This window comes from Mytilus galloprovincialis, chromosome 9 (genome assembly GCF_965363235.1).
Source record: "Mytilus galloprovincialis chromosome 9, xbMytGall1.hap1.1, whole genome shotgun sequence".
NCBI classification, from domain to species: Eukaryota; Metazoa; Mollusca; class Bivalvia; order Mytilida; family Mytilidae; genus Mytilus; species Mytilus galloprovincialis.
Window position 1 is genome coordinate 66309939 of NC_134846.1, and position 21743 is coordinate 66331681.

A 21743-nucleotide genomic window follows, 5' to 3' on the forward strand; every position below is an offset into this window, starting at 1 on the left:
TCTTTTGAAATGTGTGGTTCCCCATTTACTGACCTTATCACAAAGTTATACTTTGTTGATGCTGCTGCTCAATCCAAAACAGTATAGCTATGTCCCCCTTTTGACTCTGTCAATGAAAATGGTGCAAAAGTCCCTGGTCAAGTCCTTCTCACTGGTCATACATTTCTACTGCCTTACTGGTCAAAAAAGATATTTCAAAAGAATTTTTCATATTTTATTAAGCAAATATCACAATATGCTATAAAGTGTATGTATAAACATTGAGCAAGAAATAACAAATATAGATATCTTGAAACCACAATAACAAGATTCACACAAAGATATATGTTTCTTAGAAAAATAAACATTCAAGTTTGGTTAAAAAGCCTTTTTAAAACACAATTTTAATACAATTCAAAATCTGAATATTAACCAAAGAGGAAAATTGTTTTAGTTTAGTTCAAATTTCAAAATTTTAGAGAATCATAATTTAAATTCAAAATCAGACCAAAATGAAAATGAATTGAATGACCTGTTATGAATAATAAATAGTCTTTTGCTTTTTAGATTTTCTGAAAAAACTATATTTTGTGACAAAATCAATTATGAATTTAAAACCCAGTGGACATGAAATAGAGATTCTTTAATAATACTGACATATTCTTACCCATAAAAAATTCTGATCATTTCAGCAGAAAAATAGTTTGGTAACATATAATCATACAATAAATATATAAGACATAACAAAAATACTTGGTGCACAGCATAATAACATTACATGAGTAAAACAATTATTGCATCAAACATTTATAATACTGATGATAATAAAATATAACTCTGATTAAAAGAAAAGTGCAACAATAGAAAAATATTCCTTAAACCATAGGTCACATTTGATTTTTAAAAGATTTTAACGAATTATGGCCTAGGTGTAATATAACGAATTTGTTGTAGATCATTAAAAGTGACTGGATGTCCCTTTCCACTCAATGGTGTACACTGTCCTATTCCATTCAGCTCACTCCTCAAACCATACCAAGAACTAGCTACAACAGGACCATTTCTACTGTGATCATATTGTTTTCTATCTCTTCTTGTTCCTAACCAGTTGTAAGTGCTCCTAGAATTTAGATTTCACAATGAATATAACCCTTATCACAATCTGTATAGACACAGCAATATTACTTTTTCTTGTTTTCTTATATTTTTAAGAGAGAGAAACATGACTTTATTATAAGTTTAAAAGAATTTCATGGTGAAGCTGAATAAAGTTCAAACAAAAACAAAAACAAATAATGACTGCATAAAAACTACTTCTCAGAAAGCTATAGTCTTGGACTCTTGGTTATATTTGTATCCTAAATGATACAGTCTCTATCAATGAAAACTAATGTTGGTATGCTTATAAAAAATCTATCAAATATAAAAGTAGCTGAACACATCAAAACATATAAAGTAAGTAGTAATATTTCTCTCTCAAAATACATCATTTAATATGAAACACTTCAGACTTTCAGGTGTGGTTTTCTAGGAGGTAGTTGAGTATGTTTTGGTGGACGTTCCTTAGGATGGATGAGGGGATAGACTTTATCTTCTGGATTGTTGTCAATTCTCCTATGATATATTCTTTCGACTCCGCCATTAATTGATCTGCAAGTGAAATAAGTTTTATTTCTATAAATTCACCACCCACTAACCATGCATCTAAGGGAGATAACTCAAAACTACTCTAAATGCTACCGAAGTCCAATTGAACAGGTACAGTCATCACAGTGTCAACCATAGTGAAAGGGACATCCAAAAAACTATAGGATAGTAAAATTACATTATATGCATATTAATACTTTAGAAATTAGTAGTATATTAATACTGTAATGGCAAAATTGACTAGGAAATATACTTTACATTTATAAAAAATAAAATATATAAAAAGCAGATTGATCAAAAAAGAAGAAAAAAATACAAGTTATGACAGCCAACAAGTAAAGTATATGGTTTTACTCATAAATCATATTATTATTTATATATATAAAAAAAAAATTAACTAGTAAATGTGAGTAAGGCAAGACATCTAATGAACAACTGACTTCTGTTGAGATTTTAAAAATAGTCTTTTCTATTCTAGCTATTATGTTACATGATTCTTCTACTTAGCACCATGCATTTTTATTAGAATTGTAAATTTGAACAAATGAATAATGTACATATCAAGGCATAGACAATTTGATTGAAATACAATAGTGTTAACCCATACCACTGAACTGAAAAAGTGCAAAGGTCAAACTTAAATTTTACAATCTGTGAAAGTTATGACAGGTGCTAACACATAATAAATATCCCCCCTTTTTTCCCTTATAAAAATATGACAAATTCTTATTTTACTGATCTTAAATACAGTAACATAGTTGTACAGATAAATGCATTAGTGAAAGTCATATGGATGCAATATTTTAAAGACGTTATCTCTATCAATATTCCTTATTGAATCTGGTAAAGGTTTAGGAGTTTTCAATTGATGTTTCTTTGCTGGTTTATTCGCCTTGGTCATGTGATCATTTGCTTGTAAGACTTCTCTGAAAAAATCAGGTTGTTGTTGTTATTTGTCTTTTAAAAATTACATCCCACACCACAAAAACTACAATACAAGTATTTATACAAGATCTAGTCCACCGATTCTGTTACACGATTATGAGGGAATTCGCCATTGACAGTTTTTACAATGTCATATTTATCAGACATGAGGTTCATCCTACGATTGTTCCTATTTTCATCGCTTGTGTATGTTGTATTTTCTTTGTGTGGATAAATGACTTTGTAGGCCAAATCACAGTGAGGTGCATGATTAACACGATTGCGATATCGAATATTAAAACCATCCTCATGAAGTCTGAATTTCTTAATATTTGTCCTGAAATTTTGAAATTGCACAATTATACATTTTTCAAAGGGTGCAAGCTATACATCTAGTTTAGCTATTGTTAAATAAAAGGTTATATCTAGTGTAAATTAATACTTATATTTGTAAAAACTAGAGCCAGCTTTTATTAGTATTAAACATTGTAAGTGGACTAGATCTTGTAGCAGTTAGAAATTTAGTAATCACTAAACATTACCAGAAGAAAGAAAATATCAATGAATTAAAGATTTGTAACTAAATTTATATATATATACACAGTACAACAAAACTACCTACTGAAACCAAACACTGTTTCATAAAACTTCTTTAAAACTCTTAAACATTGTGGACATGAGACGGGCTTAGAAACACCCCCCCCCCCTTTTATCTTCAATAATTGCATCTTCATGTTTGGTAGTAATATTTTACTACAAGATGCACAATTATCTCAGATATTGGCAGATTAAAAAAAATCACCTTAATTGGTAATGGATGCATGACTTGAATTCTGAATTTACAATGTTTCATGACAAATTGACATGAACCAATTTTTCATCGACTGTGATGATTCAAGAAGAAAGATCTTTTAAATAGTCAAGGTAGGTAAATTACAGAACTTTCCCAAGTTGATTAACTTATAAATTGTAGAACAGTTTTAAATATTTAGTTCAGTAAGGAGTTTAAAAGAAGTTTTACCAAACATCGAATATTCAACCTCATGAAATATGACAAGAATAAAAAAATTGCCAAATGTTTATCCCACCACTCCAGTGTACTTTTAAAATTGTGTATAATACAAAACAATTTAGATCACTTCAAGAGATGCTCTTCTTTCTTACTGCTCTTGGGGTTCTTACTTCATAAAAAGAAAATCAAGTAACAAATTTAGGCAGTATATCCACCCTAAGATTCTAACAAAATTGAAAGAAGAATATACAGAAAGATTTTAATAGAAATAAAAAAGAATGAAAGTTTATTTAAAGATTTTTATCATGTTTCCAGCACAGAGAAAGTTAATGCTTGTAATTGTAGGCTAAGAAACAAAAGAAAAAAATAAAACAATTGTAAGGAAGAAATACATATTACATGTATATAGTCATTGTATCTAAGAATGTAATATTTTTCCTCTCTATTTTTGCACTAGCATATGTATATAAGCTGGACAGCAAAGCAAAAATATAAAAACAAGCAAAAAATAACCCAGCCCTAAGCAACAATCCACTCAGTGAAAGGTAATATCTAAGAATCTTGTCAAACAACTACCTGGCATGAAATGTAGTTAAAGGTGAATTCAGGATAAATATCTTTTGATTTAACATAATGTGAAGCGTATGAATTATCTGTTCTATTTGAAACTTTATTATTCTTTTGGAAATTTTGAAAATAATCCTGGACTCTTATTTACCCAGAACCTGAATTCTCTTGTTCTTTCAATTATATACACACACATAGAAAATATATAACTTGCAGACTTAAAACCATGTATTTTGTGTCCTTATAATGTGTGCAAATCAATTTAAATATGACAATGATAGTAATTTCAATTACATTAAGCATTTAGCAAGCTAGGTATTATGGTACAATCCTTGTAGATTATTTTTGAAACTTTCAGACAAGCATATAATTCCCATTTCGCTGAAATTTTTTGAAAAAAAAATAAATATTTAAAGTGTACATGAATGCAAATTGATCAACGTACATTTTTAACAACAGCTCCAGGATACATAATACGATAAATTGGGTCAACATGCAGTGGAGGATTCCCCTGATCTACCATAACTCTATAAACAAAATTGGGGTCATGAACCACTTCCTTGAAAACCACACCCTCTTGATATTTGAATGGTTCTTTCACCATTGTATGCTCTCTAAAAATGATAACAAATAAAACATAATTATGTTACTTCAGATATGAAAGAGCTCATAGTAAGAAATGTTTCATTCAAAACCAGCCTGACAGCATAAATTTTTCATTCATATTAATCAGTCTTACAGCAGAAATGTTTCATTCAAAACAATCGCTCTATCAGGTTGAGGTTATAAGGTAGACTGACAGTGGGGAAATGACAGCCATCTTTGATCAGTGATAATACTGATTAACTTTCTCATTTTGTGTAGCATTAATTCATGGTGCAATTAGTTTCATTATTTATTTTAACAAACACTGTGGTATAAAGGAGAAGTTATCACAAATACATGCTTCCATTTCTATATTGATATATGGGCTTGACTTCTAAATACAGGTAGATGGCACATCATTGTAATCACAATGTTGGCTTATTCTGCCAAAGGTGGAGAGGAGGGGAATGGATTGTAACCCTTGGCTATCAAAGATAGACAGACACTACCCGACAGAAAATTTCATCTTACAATCACTGTGTATATATTCAATATGGTTGACTTATTACTTTATTATGTCAATATTTGACATGTTAGTATTTTAGAAACAGGCCTTGACCATTGAACCATGATAGGTCAGATGAATACTGTCTGACTGACATACATGTAGAAATAAGATGTGGTATGAGTTCCAATGAGACAACTCTTCATCCAAGTCACAATATATAAAAAGTAAACAATTATAAGTCAAAGTATATGGCCTTTAACTCAGAGCCTTGCCTCTTTCTAAACAGCAAGTTAACACATGAAGACCTAATAACCTTGCAATGATTCCAAATCTAACATTAACAAAGAACCAGAAAATAGCATCTGAACAATGTAGAAATGTATTTAACACACATGTACTGTACCAGTCCAGGAAACTGTATTTGAACAATGTTAAACTGACATTGTTGCTAAAGCATGATTGAAGAGTAAAGCCTCTGACATATACACATGCAGTTCAAAGACAAAATCAGACTAATCAGTGCTAATGCAGCTGTATACCAAATATCATTAATATATATCATAATCATAGGTATTTATTGTGAAATGCCCATAGTCAGAAGACATTTTGGGTTAAACTGGATTCCAACAACAGATATATAACACCCATGTCATGTTTGATAAGAAATCACAGTCAAGACAAACCTTGATTATTGATAGCTGTCCTTAATATGTAAAATTATTAAAATTTAAAGTTAATTGGTCAATTGTTTTTATGCCCCACCTACGATAGTAGAGGGGCATTATGTTTTCTGGTCTGTGCGTCCGTTCGTCCGTCCGTCTGTTCGTTCGTTCGTTCGTTCGTCCGTCTGTCCCGCTTCAGGTTAAAGTTTTTGGTCAAGGTAGTTTTTGATGAAGTTGAAGTCCAATCAACTTGAAACTTAGTATACATGTGCCCTATGATATGATCTTTCTAATTTTAATGCCAAATTATAGTTTTGACCCCAATTTTACGGTTCACTGAACATAGAAAATGATAGTGCAAATTTCAGGTTAAAGTTTTTGGTCAAGGTAGTTTTTGATGAAGTTGAAGTCCAATCAACTTGAAACTTAGTATACATGTGCCCTATGATATGATCTTTCTAATTTTAATGCCAAATTATAGTTTTGACCCCAATTTTACGGTTCACTGAACATAGAAAATGATAGTGCAAATTTCAGGTTAAAGTTTTTGGTCAAGGTAGTTTGGATAAAGTAGAAGTCCAATCAACTTGAAACTTAGTATACATGTTCCCTTTGATAAGATCATTCTAATTTAATGCCAAATTAGAGAATTTATTCCAATTTCACGGTCCCCTAAACATAGAAAATGATAGTGCGAGTGGGGCATTCGTGTACTGTGGACACATTCTTGTTTATTAATATATTGCAGGAAAATGTTGATGCTTAAATAAAACAAATTAATTCTTTAGCATGCAAACAGAAAACATGCAAGAAGATGCATTGCAGGCATTATACAAACCTCTAGCCACATTTTATTTGAACAATTTCAACAAGTTCAAAATATTTTGTAAGTACATGTACATACAATTGTTTGTGTTCCCTGGGAGATAACAGTACAGGAAATATCATAGCATAACTGATCAATGTGATAGACATCCATTTGTACACCCTTCTCAGTAAATAAATATATCTTTCTATCTATTTGTTAAGTGAACTACTTTACTTTGTTTTCAAGTTGTTTTATTCAATTAAATAAAAAACCCTATGACATTCTGAAAGTCGAAAGATATTGCAAACAGAATGAAAGAAGCTTTCATTTCATCTGAAAACTCAGTGTCTATCACAGTGATTGATTTATAATGTTTTTTTTTTTATTGTGGATATTATCATGATTACTCACAATATAAAGATACATGTAAAAATGTATGTAATGGTGAGTGTTAAAACATAACGCTTTATTTCACTTTTGTAGGACAACAATTTCAAAGGTATATTTTCCAACCTGTTCTCTGAGAATTATATACAGGTAATGGTCAAAACTACTTTGCATATTTTCATTTTTCTCCTTAAAGGCTCAGAACTCTATAAACTAATTATATCTTTTATAGAATTTTAACTTTCGAAAATATATAACAATACTAACCTGCTTTGGTCAAAATGACCAGGTCCTGAATATAAAACTGTATCTTTCATATCAGCAACTCCATATCCGGGCATTTCATTACTCTGCAATGTTGAATAATAAGCCATACAATCGTTATTAAGCGAAATCTTGTGACATTCATTGATGTCCAAACCCCTAAGAAATTGAAACTGTACTCATCTCAAATTATCATTTCAAATTTTTGCTAATTGTCACTACTCATTTAGGAAGACATTTTTTAAAACTATTTGGAAATCTGTTCTCCTTGACCATAGAATCTGGTCTGTTTGAACTTTTGACATCAAACAACAATTCATGTGTGATGTCCAGTAATGGCAGACAAATACTTATAGAGATGAGGTTACCATGCTATCAAGGATTTAGATTTTAAAGCCAAGGTTACAGTCTAGATAAACATCACAAGAATCCATGACAAATCGCCCCACTGGCAAATCGCCCCACTTTTTCACAAACTCGCCCACTTTATTAAAAAATCGCCCCATTTTTGTTTACTAACTCGCCCCACTTATGAAAAATGGTAAAATCCCATTGCATAAAGGTTGAACAACATACCCCACTTATGAAAAGGATTGAAATCCCGCTGAAATAAGGTTAGCCAACTAGCCCCACTCGGGACAAATAGATAAACCACAATGAATTTATTTGTGTCAACTCGCCCCATTTATGAAAAAAAAATGCAATCCCGATGTATATCTATGTCCCTGCCCCACTTTAATACCTATGAAAACCTTGGTGAAGTGCAATAACATCAAATTGTATGATTATGATACAATTAACAGGTTTCTTTTCAATACACCTTATCGCTAATCCCGGCTGACCCGGCCGCTTGAACTTTTGACGCATACAACAATCACTTTTCCATTGTGGCGTCAGATATTTTGCTTTATGATGTCAAAATTTTACAGGAACCTGTGTGATATCCAGTAATGGCAGACAAATAGCGATAAGGTGTATTGTTATACAACTAAGCTTACAAGTATAAAGTTATTCTCCAATGAATGATACGAAAATGTATTTGCAATATTATATTTTAAGAATGTTAAACATTATTCAACTTAAAAAATAATGGTTTAATAAATTTCGGGTTTTTTTGTATTCTGTATAAATTAGTTTTCATTTAAGTGGGGCAGAGACATATATACACATATATGTCTCAAAGTGGGGCTAGTTGGAAGACCTGAAAATTATATATTGAAGTAGATTTTACCATTTTTCAAAAAGTGGGGCGAGTTGAACGGGGAAAAATTAACGGGATTGAACCCTTTTCACAAGTGAGGCTATTTTTTAAAAAGTGGGGCGAGTTGGTAAACCAGTTTGGGACGATTTTTTTAATAGTGGGGCGAGTTGGTGAAAAAGTGGGTCAATTTGGTGTGGGGCGTTTTGCCAGTGGGGCGATTTGTCCTGCTTCCCATCACAAAATTTACTAACTTCTTGTTCTTGCCTCCTTAAATTAGGAGCACCTCCATGAGTTATGGCATATTTAGGACATTTGTAGCCTGTATCTGTACAGATTAATGTGAGCATTTGCCTACCCAATTCCCCAGCCAGGCAGTGACAGGTTTATTACCATAAGAGTGTTACCATTTGCACTTGGAAAAGTTTATATTAAAATAAATAAAAAATTACCGATGCTTGGCGTTAGAAGGTTATTTGGAGACAGATCTAAGGTCATTCATAAGACAAAATTTAGCTTCATATCAAAATTATCCATAATTTAACTTGTTACCATTTTATTGACGACCGCTGCCCTACGAACGTATAGCCGTAGAGTGCGATTGTGAGCGAACGGATTCAATGCTGTACCAATCTCGAATAAAGCAATCGAGACCTGCAAATATAAATAAAGTTGTTACCTGAGGTCCATCTAAAAGGCGCACTTGGGCATCTCTCTTCCGTTCTATAAGTCTCTGCTTTCTCAATGCCTCGTTATGATATGCAGACTCTGCCATTCTGATATTCTGCTCGCTAAATGGGAATAAGAAAAAAAGTGGCTTCTAGTGTTGTCAAAGAAACGCACATGCGCGACAATTTATTCCCAATCAAACGCTGCTTACTTATTTCATTATTTATGGCTGTCTTTCAAACGCTACTAAAACTTTGATTAATACTGGGTAGCATAATTTGTTTGTTTGATCCAAATCAGGTTATGCAATGTTAAAACCATTATTTTTTTAAGAATACGGAAAAAGATATAACAGAATTTTTGCGAAAATCAAATGTCTCTGAAATCATACGGGACATGATCTAATTATTGGTACACACGTAAAGCGGCATTGTAACGTTATAAGAATAATTAAGATAGTAATTATGACCACTGATAAATGAATCAGAGCCAAAAACATTATGATATAAGATAAGATAAGTTATAAAGATTTATTTTCAATTACCAAATAAGGGCCCACAAGGGGCATATATTAGAGAATATACAGACAGACAGAATATTTTATTATACTGGCACATACCAATAAAGAACAGCATCATAATATAAGTATAGAAATACAAATAAAAATTTGAATCGAAGTTAAAAATCGGTATCCAGCCATAACTGCATATGATATACATTGATATATGAGACACTTTTGCTTAAAAACTTATTATAACATTCACTTACAAATGAATAAATAAAACTTTTACAATAAAAGAACATACTATACACAATATTTTCTGCGATTAACTGACATAAAATATAAAGATACAAGTATAAGGGAAAAGAACGTTGATATAGATCGATACAGAGAATTTACATATACAATTACGATAAAAAATAAAACCTTTGGTTATGATAGTAGAAAATATATTTATATGAGAAACTAATACATCTAACTTATATTGACTTGAATAAATTTTCCAACAGCATTTAGAACCTGATTGTCTTCACAGCTTAATAAATATATAAATTTTTGCTGTTGGTTTAGTAAACTGAGTAAAGTTCTAAGGTATTTTATGGCAAACAAAGTCAAAGAGAGCATTTCTATCAGAGATTTTCGCATAAAGTTAAGAAATAGATTTCATCTTCAACACAGCCAGAGGAGCATTTTTTTGCAAAATCTTTCATTTCGCGGAAAGTTAGAATCAAAGAGCTGAATAGCTCTGAGGGGAAAGACGGCCCTTGTTTCTATTTCATTTTTTTTGGAGAGGGGGGGGGGGTGGTATCGTTTGATAGTTTTCATATAAAGAATGAAAAAAGAACAGCTAGAAACATGTAGAAAGGTTGACAATATTGAAATCAATTGTTGTAAAATGTTTAATGTAATTTTCTTTCTTTAGTTTAGGATTCAATTTAAACCAATGGAAGAGATCTACATCTTCTAAATCTAAACATTCAATTAAAGTTGATAGTTAATTATCTTCAACTAGTTGAATTGTGTCATTTAACAACAACTACAATATTTTTTGAAATCTTAATAGTTTACGACTGAACTGCAGGGTGGGGCCATTTTCCATTTATTGTGACAGTACTCTTAAGATTTTTTAATTTTTTTTCTTAAGAAAGTTAGGACTGAAAAATCTATTCAGTTTTAAATTTCCAGTGATAAAGTTCCCAGTTAAAACTCTCATCACACGGGTACAGGTACTAATAAAAAAAAACCAATATGATTAATGTAAACTGTGTGAAGCTTGTTTCCAAATACTACATTTTAAAATATTTGTGAAATTTCATGAATAAATAGGTTTAAACAACAAAATGCAACATTTGGAATTTAATTTTTTCTTGTTACCATTACAATGATTATTTTGGTACACACAATTAAGTTTTAATCATTAATGGAAGACTATATATAGCTACTTATCATATATACTAAATGTTACATTTTAAGTGTTTATTTTAGTGGATAATTACTCATAAATTGAGGTGCTCCTGATTTGGAGGAAGATTCTCAAAACAAAGTTTTGCAGAAAAAAATGAAAAAAAGAAAGTTTATCCTGACTTTTTATTACCTTAATTGTAGTCCTGACTTCTTTTTTTTTGCAAGTGTCTCATCCTGCCTTTTTTTTTTACTCAAAACTCCTGTCCTGCCTATTTTTTTCAAATTTCATCCTAGCCCCCCCCCCATAAAAATCAAATGGTAGCTCCCTAAGGGTTTTTTAAATATTTATTTATTATATATAAAGTTCAAGATAGAGTGATTAGCCATCATATATAGTTGGTAAAAAGTATCTCTGCTTAAGCTACATTGTCAATTTTGGTACCACTAACTGAACAGTGGTGTTGACTTGATAGAGTTGTGAGCTTTCTGGTGGGTTTGCTGTATCCATATGTTTGGTCAAGTCATTAGGGTCACCATAGTCAGCTTTGCAACAAGTGTAGTAGGCATACATATCATATTTGAAATCATTAAGACATTTGTCTTGAGGTTAAGAAATATAACTGTTCAATGTTTTTAACAGTACACAAAAAAGTCGTTGTTTATACAACTTTAATTAATCCATTGTCAGTATTTCACTTTTTCACTTTTAATCATCCAGACATGTGTCCTAAACTTGCTAGTTGATCACCAGGTAATTGCCAATACTCTTTTATTGCTGTTTATATAGTCTAATCCTTAACACCTTCATAGATAACTCGAGGCTATTGACCTTTTGACATCAAAACAGTTAAAGGAAACTTCCGTTTTTCTCGGACTTTTCCGATATGAATTTTGAGTTTCTCGGACTTTTTCCCTGTCAGTATCAATTTTGTAAACAAAAATTTCTACTGAAGATTTTTCGAGGTTGACATTCTCAAAAAGCGGAAGATTTTAAATTTTAACGGGAGGGAAGTAAGAGGGTCTTAAAAGCGGGAGATTTTGACTCCCGCCGGAAGAATCACATGTAATCATTCAATGATTTAAATAACCAGTGAAGGATATCCCTGCTTCAACGTAGTGTGGCATTCCAACAATGACGTCACTATAAAATATAATGTAGGTTGGATATATTTAGAATATCTCGTCATACTGATTTTTCCGGATTGTAAAAGAAACGTAAATAGTGTAAAGGAGAGCTCAATATACGATAATTTCAAGAGAAACAGAAGGGAAATGTGTAAAAAAGTGTTTACAGTCAATCTATTCACTTGTGTCTCCCCTTCTCATCAATCTCAGTAAGATTTGTTATGGGGGTTTTCCACATTATAAAAACAAAATGAATGATGTGAGGGAATGTCACTCTGGTCAACCCTATTGGGGATTGACGGCTTGAAGCCGTCTTCCCCAAAAACGACCAAATTCAATTTGAAGCTTATGAGCAGATATACGTAATTTACAAATAGCTCTTCTAAATCAAAGTTCTTAACAAATGAGAGATAATTCTCCAGGGCCGTAACTAGCCTCTTCTAATAGTGAGGCAAATACATATTCGCCGATCGGAGCGAGGCGAAAAAAATTTAGCGAGGGTTCTGGGGGCCGCCCAAGGCCCCCAGAAGCTCTGAGAAAAATAACGCAAAATCGTGCATTCTGACCATTTCCCGGACTCTTTCTGACATTGAAACGCAATTCATTTTTAGCTTTTTTTCGACAATATTCTGGTCTCAAAGCAAAAACCTAGATTCATTGTAATTTAAGACTTAAAGTTAAAGGTTTTATGGACAACATTAAAAGACCGAAATTCATTTTTTTACATAAATAAGGCCGTAAGTTTTCTCGTTTGAATTGTTTTACATTGTCTTATCGGGGCCTATTATAGCTGATTATGCGGTATGGACTTTGCTCATTGTTGAAGTCCGTACGGTGACCTAAAGTTGTTAATGTCTGTGTCATTTTGGTCTTTTGTGGATAGTTGTCTCATTGTCAATCATACCACATCTTCTTTTTTAAACGATATGTAGGATAAAGCAAAAATCGTAATTCTCATAATCATTAATACCGGATCTGTCTGTCTGTTCTGTTCTTGTCTTGTATTGTGCTTAGACTTTGGTGATTTTTTTTTTTACTAGATTTAAATATAGTGCCAGTGCAGTATTATACTAGTTCTGAAGTCGACACTAGGGCCATCTTGACCCTGTTTTACGGTATCAATGATTCTTTTATTGTTGAAGACCCTCCTGTAACTTTGACCATTGATCATTAGTATTTTTTCTATGCATTGACTTTGCGTGCGATTAGGTTTCGTGCACATTTACTTCATATTCCCATATTTTATGTTAAAGGGTCTGAACATGACTGAATGCAAGTTTAACCCTTCAATGGAAAAGGTCATATATGGCAATACATTATTGTTTTTTTTTTTTCTTCAAATTATTTGATACCGGGAAATTGGTGACCTTAATTTAATTGTAACCAAAGCTATCTAGTTTTATCTACACAAAAAAGCCAGTTTTGTATTATTTGATATTAAGTTCAATTCTCCATGCAGAAACGACAATTTTTTTTCTTGAAGCATCGTATATATTTATAAAATATTTTCTCGCACGATATCTGGACATCGATGGGCATGCAACATAGCAAAACCACACGTTTACAAATGAAAATCTACACTCAGACTATAGTCATAAAGTAGGACAATAAATGAACAAAAGACAAACCCGGGACACAGAAGTACAAACAATAGACCATCAACTCTGAAAACTAAAAGTAAAATAGAAACATGAATCACGAAAAACCTGCATGGCGACACCAGAGAGTGAGGAGAACTTGCTTCTTGCTAGACACTTTCCGTGAAAACAATTTGATATGAAGACTATCTTTTGTTTCAGTTTTTTTTTTTTTTTTTAATTTCTAACATGAGGCATTTGCCTCATCTGCCTCAATGTAGTTACGGCCCTGTTCTCATAGCCCAAATTTTGTTTAAATTTGAAATAGGCCTAATTGAACAATTTTCCATCAGGAATATTTGTTCAAGGCTAACATACCAATTGCTAATATATTTAGTGTGAATTGAATTGTTAGATATATTCAAAATTTTATATTGTCCGAAATGTTTTAATTTTTAAAAAATCTTATAATTTCTTTACAAATGAGAACCAAGAAGTTATGTTAGATTTGTGAAGCTCTTGGCTGTATATATAAGCATCCTTCAACATGCTGAATTCAGACTGATGATTTTCAAATTTTTACCAGTATTTAACAATTGACTTTACAATATCATAATGTATGGGGAAACGCCCCAGTTCCGATAATACAGCAAAATTTACACTTCTTTTGTGCCGGTACACCCAGTATAATTTTGAGAATTTGAGATACAGTTTCTCTCTAGATAAACTCGAGCAGTTACTAGTGATAACTTATGAAATCTGAAATCTGAGACTACTATTACACAGAGATTGCAGGCCCGTAGCCAGGAATTTCCAAGGGGGGGGGGGGGGTGTTCGTTGGACTCTGTTCTCTGGTGCTAATAAAGTTATCTTATGATATCTACAATATCATAATTGTGTTTGTGCCAATAAAATATTTGTATTTGTATATGTCTGATATTTGTCACCGTACCAAAAATAAAATAACAAAAATAACCTAACTGCAGGAAATTTAAAAAACAGACAGGATCCTTTATGACAAAATCAGAATATCCTGATTCAGGACTATGTAAACCGTATTTTAAATCTGATTTTGTTTTTTATGTGCCCAATCCGATCCTTATTAGCAGAGAAACAAAGAAATGCATTCTCATTGAAGGTTAAAGGTAAGACTTCGGTGGTCGTTTTTGAGTTATTAAAAGGGAACTACTCTTATTTAAAAGGATTTTTACGTTTAAAATGACAAAAACAGTGTATGTTCTTTGAAGAAATTGAAATTTTGACCACAGTAATTCCGATTTGGGGGATACAATTTGGCACACAGGGTGTCCCCGTTATGTGCGCAAATTTTGACAAAATTAGGACTCACTGCGCACACTGCATGTGCAATTCTTCGTAGTTTTTACGGACGTCAAATCCAATATTTTATCATTTTAAGATCCATATATTTAGTATTCTAATGTATTTGTAAATATTTTATTCACATATCACCTAAAATTCACCATTTGTGAGGTAAGTTTACGTCAAAAAATTGATATTTTACAGTGAAATTATGAACCGGTATTTTTCCTCGTGTGTTCAGACATGGCTTCCGTGATTATTTTCACTTTCTGATATACATTTTGTAAGCGTTTGAATGTTTAACCTTTTTGTGTAAATTATCCTTGATCCTTTGACATAACATATGAAAAACCTTAATGTTAGAATTGGAGAAATTCTTGCACAGAATTTTGAGGTTTATTGCCATGAAAAAAATTATTTTGTAGTGTTGCCATGAAACTACATTTTTTTTTTAGTAAAGGTATATCGTTATATAGAAAATGTTTTCATACTGACTGAAATTCATTAATAAAGTCTTCTTTTGTTTTGTTAAAAGTTAATATTGAAATTAATTTTCAGATTTAATAACTTTTATTTTGTTGGATAGTTTACAATGTACTTTCACATAATTTGGTGCATTTTCCAGAACATTCTGATGTCAATAACGGAAAATATAAGGAAAAAAACGTTTGTTTCGGGATAAGTTTGGAACCGAAATGTAGGGATTGTCACTTCCAACATATATCGAGGGATGAGGCGAATAAATGTTGATCTTATAGTTATAATTTATACTGCACAAAATATTTTGAAAATTTAACAAGGTAGTTACCTTCCCAAAGTTGTACGGAAATAAAAATCCTGAACTTCCAGAACATCAATTATTAACAGACTACCCTGCAGAATGGCGATTCAGAAAGTGCTTGAACTTTCAATAAGGCAGGGATACAAATGTGCCTTCTAAGTTCTATCTGGTAAATGACATCATAAAGGCGTAAGAAATGGATGATCTTTTCTGGTAGAAAGACATTCGAGGAAGTGGCATATTGTTCAGTGATGTCTTGTAAACTAATGATGAATTCACTGGGTTCAACAGGCATAACCGATCATAATCAATTATGATTTTTTTTAAATTTAAAAATGGTTTAACCCTTAGACTGCTGCATTGATTTCTATTGTACTTTTGTGTAATGCTGAGTAAAATTTTAATCACTGATGAAATAAACATGTTCACTTACAATTGCTGTATCTTTGTAAATATTGAATATTCATCAATAAAAGTTATATAAAAAAGTATTGTTAGATTCTGTATTTTTAATTTATTTTATTTTTAAAGCAATTGCTTTTATGCCGTCGCGTATGGCCATCTTTGTGACCCAGATCAGAGACTCCTCCCAGATCAAGCCATAGTATTTTGTTAAACAGGCTCCTGGTCAGTCATTCTTTAACACCTATGTATGTTTTCTAATGCAATACATAGCTTGAAACTTTAAAAAAAAGTTAGTGGATTTAAGAAGTTTCAGAATATGTTCTTGTAGATGTATTTTTGTATTTAAAGGGTCAACCGTTTGACTATCAAATAACATAGAAGTCCGAGTGAAAAAAAGTACATTTTTATAAATGCGATTCCGTTTTCCGCCGTTCGTACGATGTTTCAACAAAATATGGATTCATTTCAGTTGTTGATTTAGTATTGAAAATTTAACTGAATTATCTCCTAATAAATACGTTTTTTTATGTTTAATTTGTGTTTCTTTAAGAGGTCAGGTGCTCTTGTTCATTCATAAAATTACCATTCATTCATACATTTATCGTAAAATCAAAATCACTACACAGGTTAATGCGTAGTGTCAAATTATTACCTGTAATCTAAAAATAGACAAACTTTATTTGCGCAAATAATTTAGCGGAACGAAACCCTTGTTGAAAACACATAACAATAAGTTCGTTTTCCTTTTCTGTCAAAACTCCGTAATATTTATCGATCACCTTACTAATGAAATGGACCCGTCCAAACGTAGTAGATGCCAAGTCGGTCCAGATGAAGAGATATTTACAATTTGGAATTTTCTAGTTTATTAATACATAGATTGAAAAAAAGTACGTCTTTTTAAATATCATGATCAAAACTGGGTTTGCATAACAAATGTCAGATGAAACCATTATCCTCGTCTTTTCAGTGAACAAGTCTACTACGTTTGTTGACACTCGACGGTCCACCGTGTTAGCAATTTTATTTCACATGTTTTTGAAATATTGAAGATCATTTTTCGCAATGTTTCCTGAAAATTGATAAATATTAAATATATTCTTACTTTTAACTAGACAACACTCGTGTCGGGTTTAATTCTTGTATATATGTGGATGAAAAATAAAAGTCCCCAAACATTAACATGGCAGCAATTGCTTTTACAGCCTTTAAGGCTTTGATTGTGTGAGTCTCTGGTCATGTTTTACCTGTACAGGTGCGAAAATAGGTAAACAAAGGTAAACTTATTTTTTCATGTTTTATTAAACGATCCATCAATGTAAAAGTATCCATGACTTCAGAATTGAACCAATATAGTTTAAAATCTCTTTTAAGAACTAAGTTCCATTGTGATTATCAAAAAATAAAAGTTTCTTCTCAGACCAACGGCCTTTTTTATGCAAATATTTTCCGGTATTTAACTTTCACTGCGCCGACTTTTACTTCCATGTACAAATATATTTACACGACAAGTTCATTTTTAAAGCTTTCATCAATATATAATCTTGACAAACTTAAAGTTCGGGTCTATCGATGTTAGTCAATATTGATTCACATTTGAAAGGCGAAATGATAAACATCGGAAATCCTGTTTCATGTCATCCATTTTGAACAATGTCTGGGAATCCCCGTAATTCTCGCTTTAAAAGTCTTCTGTTTGCAGTTTTGATAGAATACTTCCATTTCTGTCTATTATATCTTCGGTTCTCATCCAAATCCTTTTAATCGTCCGCCGCTGTTAAATCGTTATCATTGAAATACTTCTGAACGTGTTGGCCATTTCTCCAAACAATGTCCGCCATTTTGTCACTTTTTTCATCAAAAATTTTCACTTTCGGTTTATCGCTTATACCTGATTAAAAGTCAAGAGACACTAGAAAGAACGCAGATTTTAAGCCAATCAGAATCCATACAAGTCGAAACTGCCGCAATCTCATGAATATTGACTCCGCCCATTCCATGGTAACTGTGTAAACAAACGAGTACGGAAAACGACTATAGTCGCGAGTAGCAGTAGCGGACTGTCTTATCGGAACGACAATAGTCGCGCGTAGCAGTCTAAGGGTTAATCATGTGCTTCTATTCTGCCTTCATGTTCGCAACTTTTAAAAAAGTGTCTGTTTCTTATTTAATATATTCCTCTGTTTGTGCTTAATTTCCTAAACAGGTTATTATTCTTGGTATAATCACCAAACATGGGGATTGTTCCTATCTTTAAACAGACGTAACTCATATTATAAAATAATTGAAATGGTCTGTTCTTGTGCTGTATAAATGAAATTTGTAATTAATTTATATCAATTTTATTTCTTAGGCCGAGAAAAAAAAGATCCATGTTTCCGGTAACCCGACCGACCCTGTTTTTTAGCCCCGACCCTAACTTTTTTATTGGATCTTCAAAAAAAAAAAAAAAAAAAAAATATCAACCGACCCTGTTTTTGACACAGGCTTCTGATAGATGACATAATATTTTTTCTCTCTTGCTTCCTCTTGCATAGAAAGCCAGTAAAACATTTTATTAATGTCAAAAGGTATTCCAAATAGGTTAAAATCCAAGAAATTTGCACAGCAGGTGTTTCAAAAACATTGCAAATGGCACACTTCCGGTTTTTGAAACTAATTACGGATCCGGACTTGGAAAAAACATGATAATTTTCCGGATTTCATTTACGATGTCAAAAAAAAAAAAAAAAAAAAAAAAAGAATTCCGACCTACCGACCCTATTTTTCAAAATGATGTTACCGGAAACACATATCTTTTTTTTTTAGGCCTTATACATGTAGCATAGATATTTTTTTCTATGATTGCTCTAAGAAGTTTTGTGTGCCATTTAATTTTTCTCTGTCAATACTTCGAGTGAAAACTGATAGAACAGTATTGTCACCATGATAGGAGAGTAGTGGACAGAACAGGATTACATTATTCATTAACAAAACATATCATCATGCCAACAACAAAAATAACAAAAAGATTTCACCAGTTGTCTTGGTATTAAAACCTCCTTGAGTCTTAAGTGAGCCCGATTCACAGTTCAAGTTCATAGAAGGAACAAAAATATTTGACACATTAAAGTTATACAACAGTGTTCTCCCCAGGCCGATATGACGCTGCGGTACCGCAGCGCCTTCATAATATTTTCGAAGATCCCGCAGCGTCTTAATTGTCCGCTGTCTCTTAATACTTAGACCCGCAGCGTCTTAATTTTCACATTTTCATCATAAATGTTGGTTAAAATTGTCAAGTTGCTGATCATCGCTGAGAGGCCGGTCAGTGTTACGCAATAACTGATAATTAGTTTTACCTGAGCCACGCTTATCTCAGCCTTATCGGACTATGTTATCATGTAATAATGTATATGATCATCAAGAAGATAGATATTTGTAGAAGAAAATTAAAAAGAATAAAAACTTCAGTGCAAAAATTGAAGAAATAGATCGCAAATACATTGTATTTACGCATTGTGTGTGTGATCACTTGACCATTTAAATAACGAATTTTTTCATTGGTCGAGAAGAAGAATCTATTTTAACACGACCAATGAATGTGATGAATACACGTGATAAATTTGAATACGCATTGCTAAAGATATTTACGATGGAAATTATGAATGAGAGCATTTGTAATTGAAAAAAAAAAATAAACTTTGATTTAAGATAAAGAGAAGTGATTTATTTTAATATAAAGTGAAAAAATGTTACTTGCAAGGTAAATTGTCTCAAACTGTCGTGTTTTTAGAAATAAAATGATCATTGAACATCGATCGTAAAATTCCGTTCGTCGGTAAATATGTGACAATCAACACGGGTACGGAATTGCTGCAGCTTCTATATAATGTCACTAGTTGATAATTTCAATGGTCTTAACTTTAAAAAACTTGCAAAGTTTCGTTTATATCTACCTGCCAGAGATAGGTTTTAACAATAATACACACGGAATTGAAGCGTAATGTAAAACTACGGAAACGTGTCAGCTGTTCATTAACATATTTTTGTTTTAAAAAGTTGTATACCAAATATGATCAAATATCTTAACCACATTTGATTTTATTAATTCTGAATGAACATGTTCTCTGCAAATAACAAAAGAGTGACTTCTAAGCAAAAGGCAGATGATGGAAGTAGAAGTTTTTTTTTCCAGCCGCTAATGACTTCTAATGAAAAGGGGAATACACCTTCCTCTTCACTGTCAGTATAAGCAGATGTCATTGCTTCTCCTAATCCCAACATAGCTAAAGTTTTAGCAAGTGATAACAGCAAGCACCATGTTTCTGGTTTCAATAACAAGTGGCTGACTGAGTTTTCATGGCTTACAAATGTTAAAGGGGGGTATAAGCAAAAGTTATTGTGAGAGGGGGTTTCAACCCTAAAGAGGATAAAGACAAAATTGAGAAACAGACTGTCCAACAAAATAACACTATCTTGAAAAATTATCCCTAGAAGGAGCAGAGAGTACAGAGATGAATATTTATATTTTGACTTATAAATAACTTTTGTGTTTAAAATCAATTTATTTCATATATATATATATATTCTTGTAATTCATTATTAAATACTCTGCATTATCAAACACATAACACAAAGCATTATAATTCATATTGCATGTCATTGATTAATGACTGATTGCTTCAGATCACAAAAGTTCACTCTAAAAAAAGAGTTACGCGCCCTTGAATTTTGCGCCTTAAAAAAATCCTGGGGAGAACACTGTACAAGTACACTGTACAGCAACGTTTAAAATTTATTCTTTGATAATATTTTCCAAATATTATTGTACATGTAGTAATGTTAAGCTGCAGTAGGTAAAATGTGTAAGGTTACACAAATGTATGTCAGATAAATAAAATAAAAAAGACCTGAAATAATGAAAAAATTCTCTCAATTTTATAAATTGTATTTTTCAGATTACTTAATAATACAAAGTCATGGTTATGGAAACCCCAAGTCCACAGTGCGTTGGCCGTGAATTCGTTAGGCAATATTATACCTTGCTAAACGAGGCCCCACTGCATCTTCACAGGTAAATATCCAAGAACAATTCTAACAAGTCACGCCAAATGGCTTTTGTAGACCACAATGTCCTTAATAAAAACCCCAACATCAATTCCAATGAAGGGGGATTACAGACAAATTTCCGTTGGTGAAAAAATTTCTACCATGCCATACGAAAGATTGTTTTGATCCATTTGTTAGAAAATGACATAAAATTTTTTTCAGGTTCTACTTCATTTCAGATGTCAATTCTCAAAAGAAATAACCAGTCTTTGAAAACTCTTAGTTGTGTCTAACAAATCACTTGATTTTTATTGATATGCAAACAAAGCAGACATTCTGTGCATGTTAATACACTGCAGTTGTCAAGGTTGGATCATTATCAGTTGAC

General features: G+C 32.0%; 2 protein-coding genes across 10 annotated transcripts in view; one reads left to right on the top strand and one right to left on the bottom strand.

Annotated features, from left to right (window-relative positions):
• Positions 1-200: 200 nt before the first annotated feature.
• Positions 201-9403, bottom strand: LOC143045693 (uncharacterized). 7 transcript variants are annotated; one of them, XM_076218381.1, is made up of 4 exons: positions 9221-9401; positions 7347-7429; positions 4575-4743; positions 201-1099 (listed from the first exon to the last, which is right to left on the bottom strand). In XM_076218381.1, exons 1-4 carry the CDS (start codon positions 9314-9316, stop codon positions 1064-1066), a joined length of 384 nt encoding a protein of 127 aa, XP_076074496.1. In that variant the 5' UTR covers positions 9317-9401; the 3' UTR covers positions 201-1063. The 7 variants fall into 7 exon arrangements, with proteins under 7 accessions (XP_076074496.1, XP_076074498.1, XP_076074502.1 ...); XM_076218386.1 differs by lacking the exon at positions 201-1099 and adding an exon at positions 1493-1629; XM_076218384.1 differs by lacking the exon at positions 201-1099 and adding an exon at positions 2398-2552.
• Positions 9404-14896: 5493 nt separating this feature from the next.
• The window catches only part of LOC143045695 (ras GTPase-activating protein-binding protein 2-like), a 28969-nt gene continuing 22122 nt past the window's right edge, over positions 14897-21743 (top strand). Inside the window, exons 1-2 of one of the 3 annotated variants that reach the window (XM_076218389.1) lie at positions 14897-14963; positions 21265-21380. In XM_076218389.1, the coding sequence (XP_076074504.1) occupies positions 21286-21380 (95 nt within the window). In that variant the 5' untranslated portion in view covers positions 14897-14963; positions 21265-21285. Of the gene's footprint in view, positions 14964-15149; positions 15310-21264; positions 21381-21743 lie in introns of those variants that run through there. The other 2 variants (XM_076218390.1, XM_076218388.1) reach the window with 2 other exon arrangements.

Excerpts from the sequence above, each read along its gene's own strand:
- LOC143045693 (XM_076218380.1), bottom strand. The coding sequence starts at position 9,316 with ATGGCAGAGTCTGCATATCATAACGAGGCATTGAGAAAGCAGAGACTT. Across the intron at positions 7,430-9,220 it reads GCCTTTTAGATGGACCTCAG|AGTAATGAAATGCCCGGATA; the intron begins GTAACAACTTTA and ends TCAACATTGCAG. Across the intron at positions 2,888-7,346 it reads GGTCATTTTGACCAAAGCAG|GACAAATATTAAGAAATTCA; the intron begins GTTAGTATTGTT and ends TCAAAATTTCAG.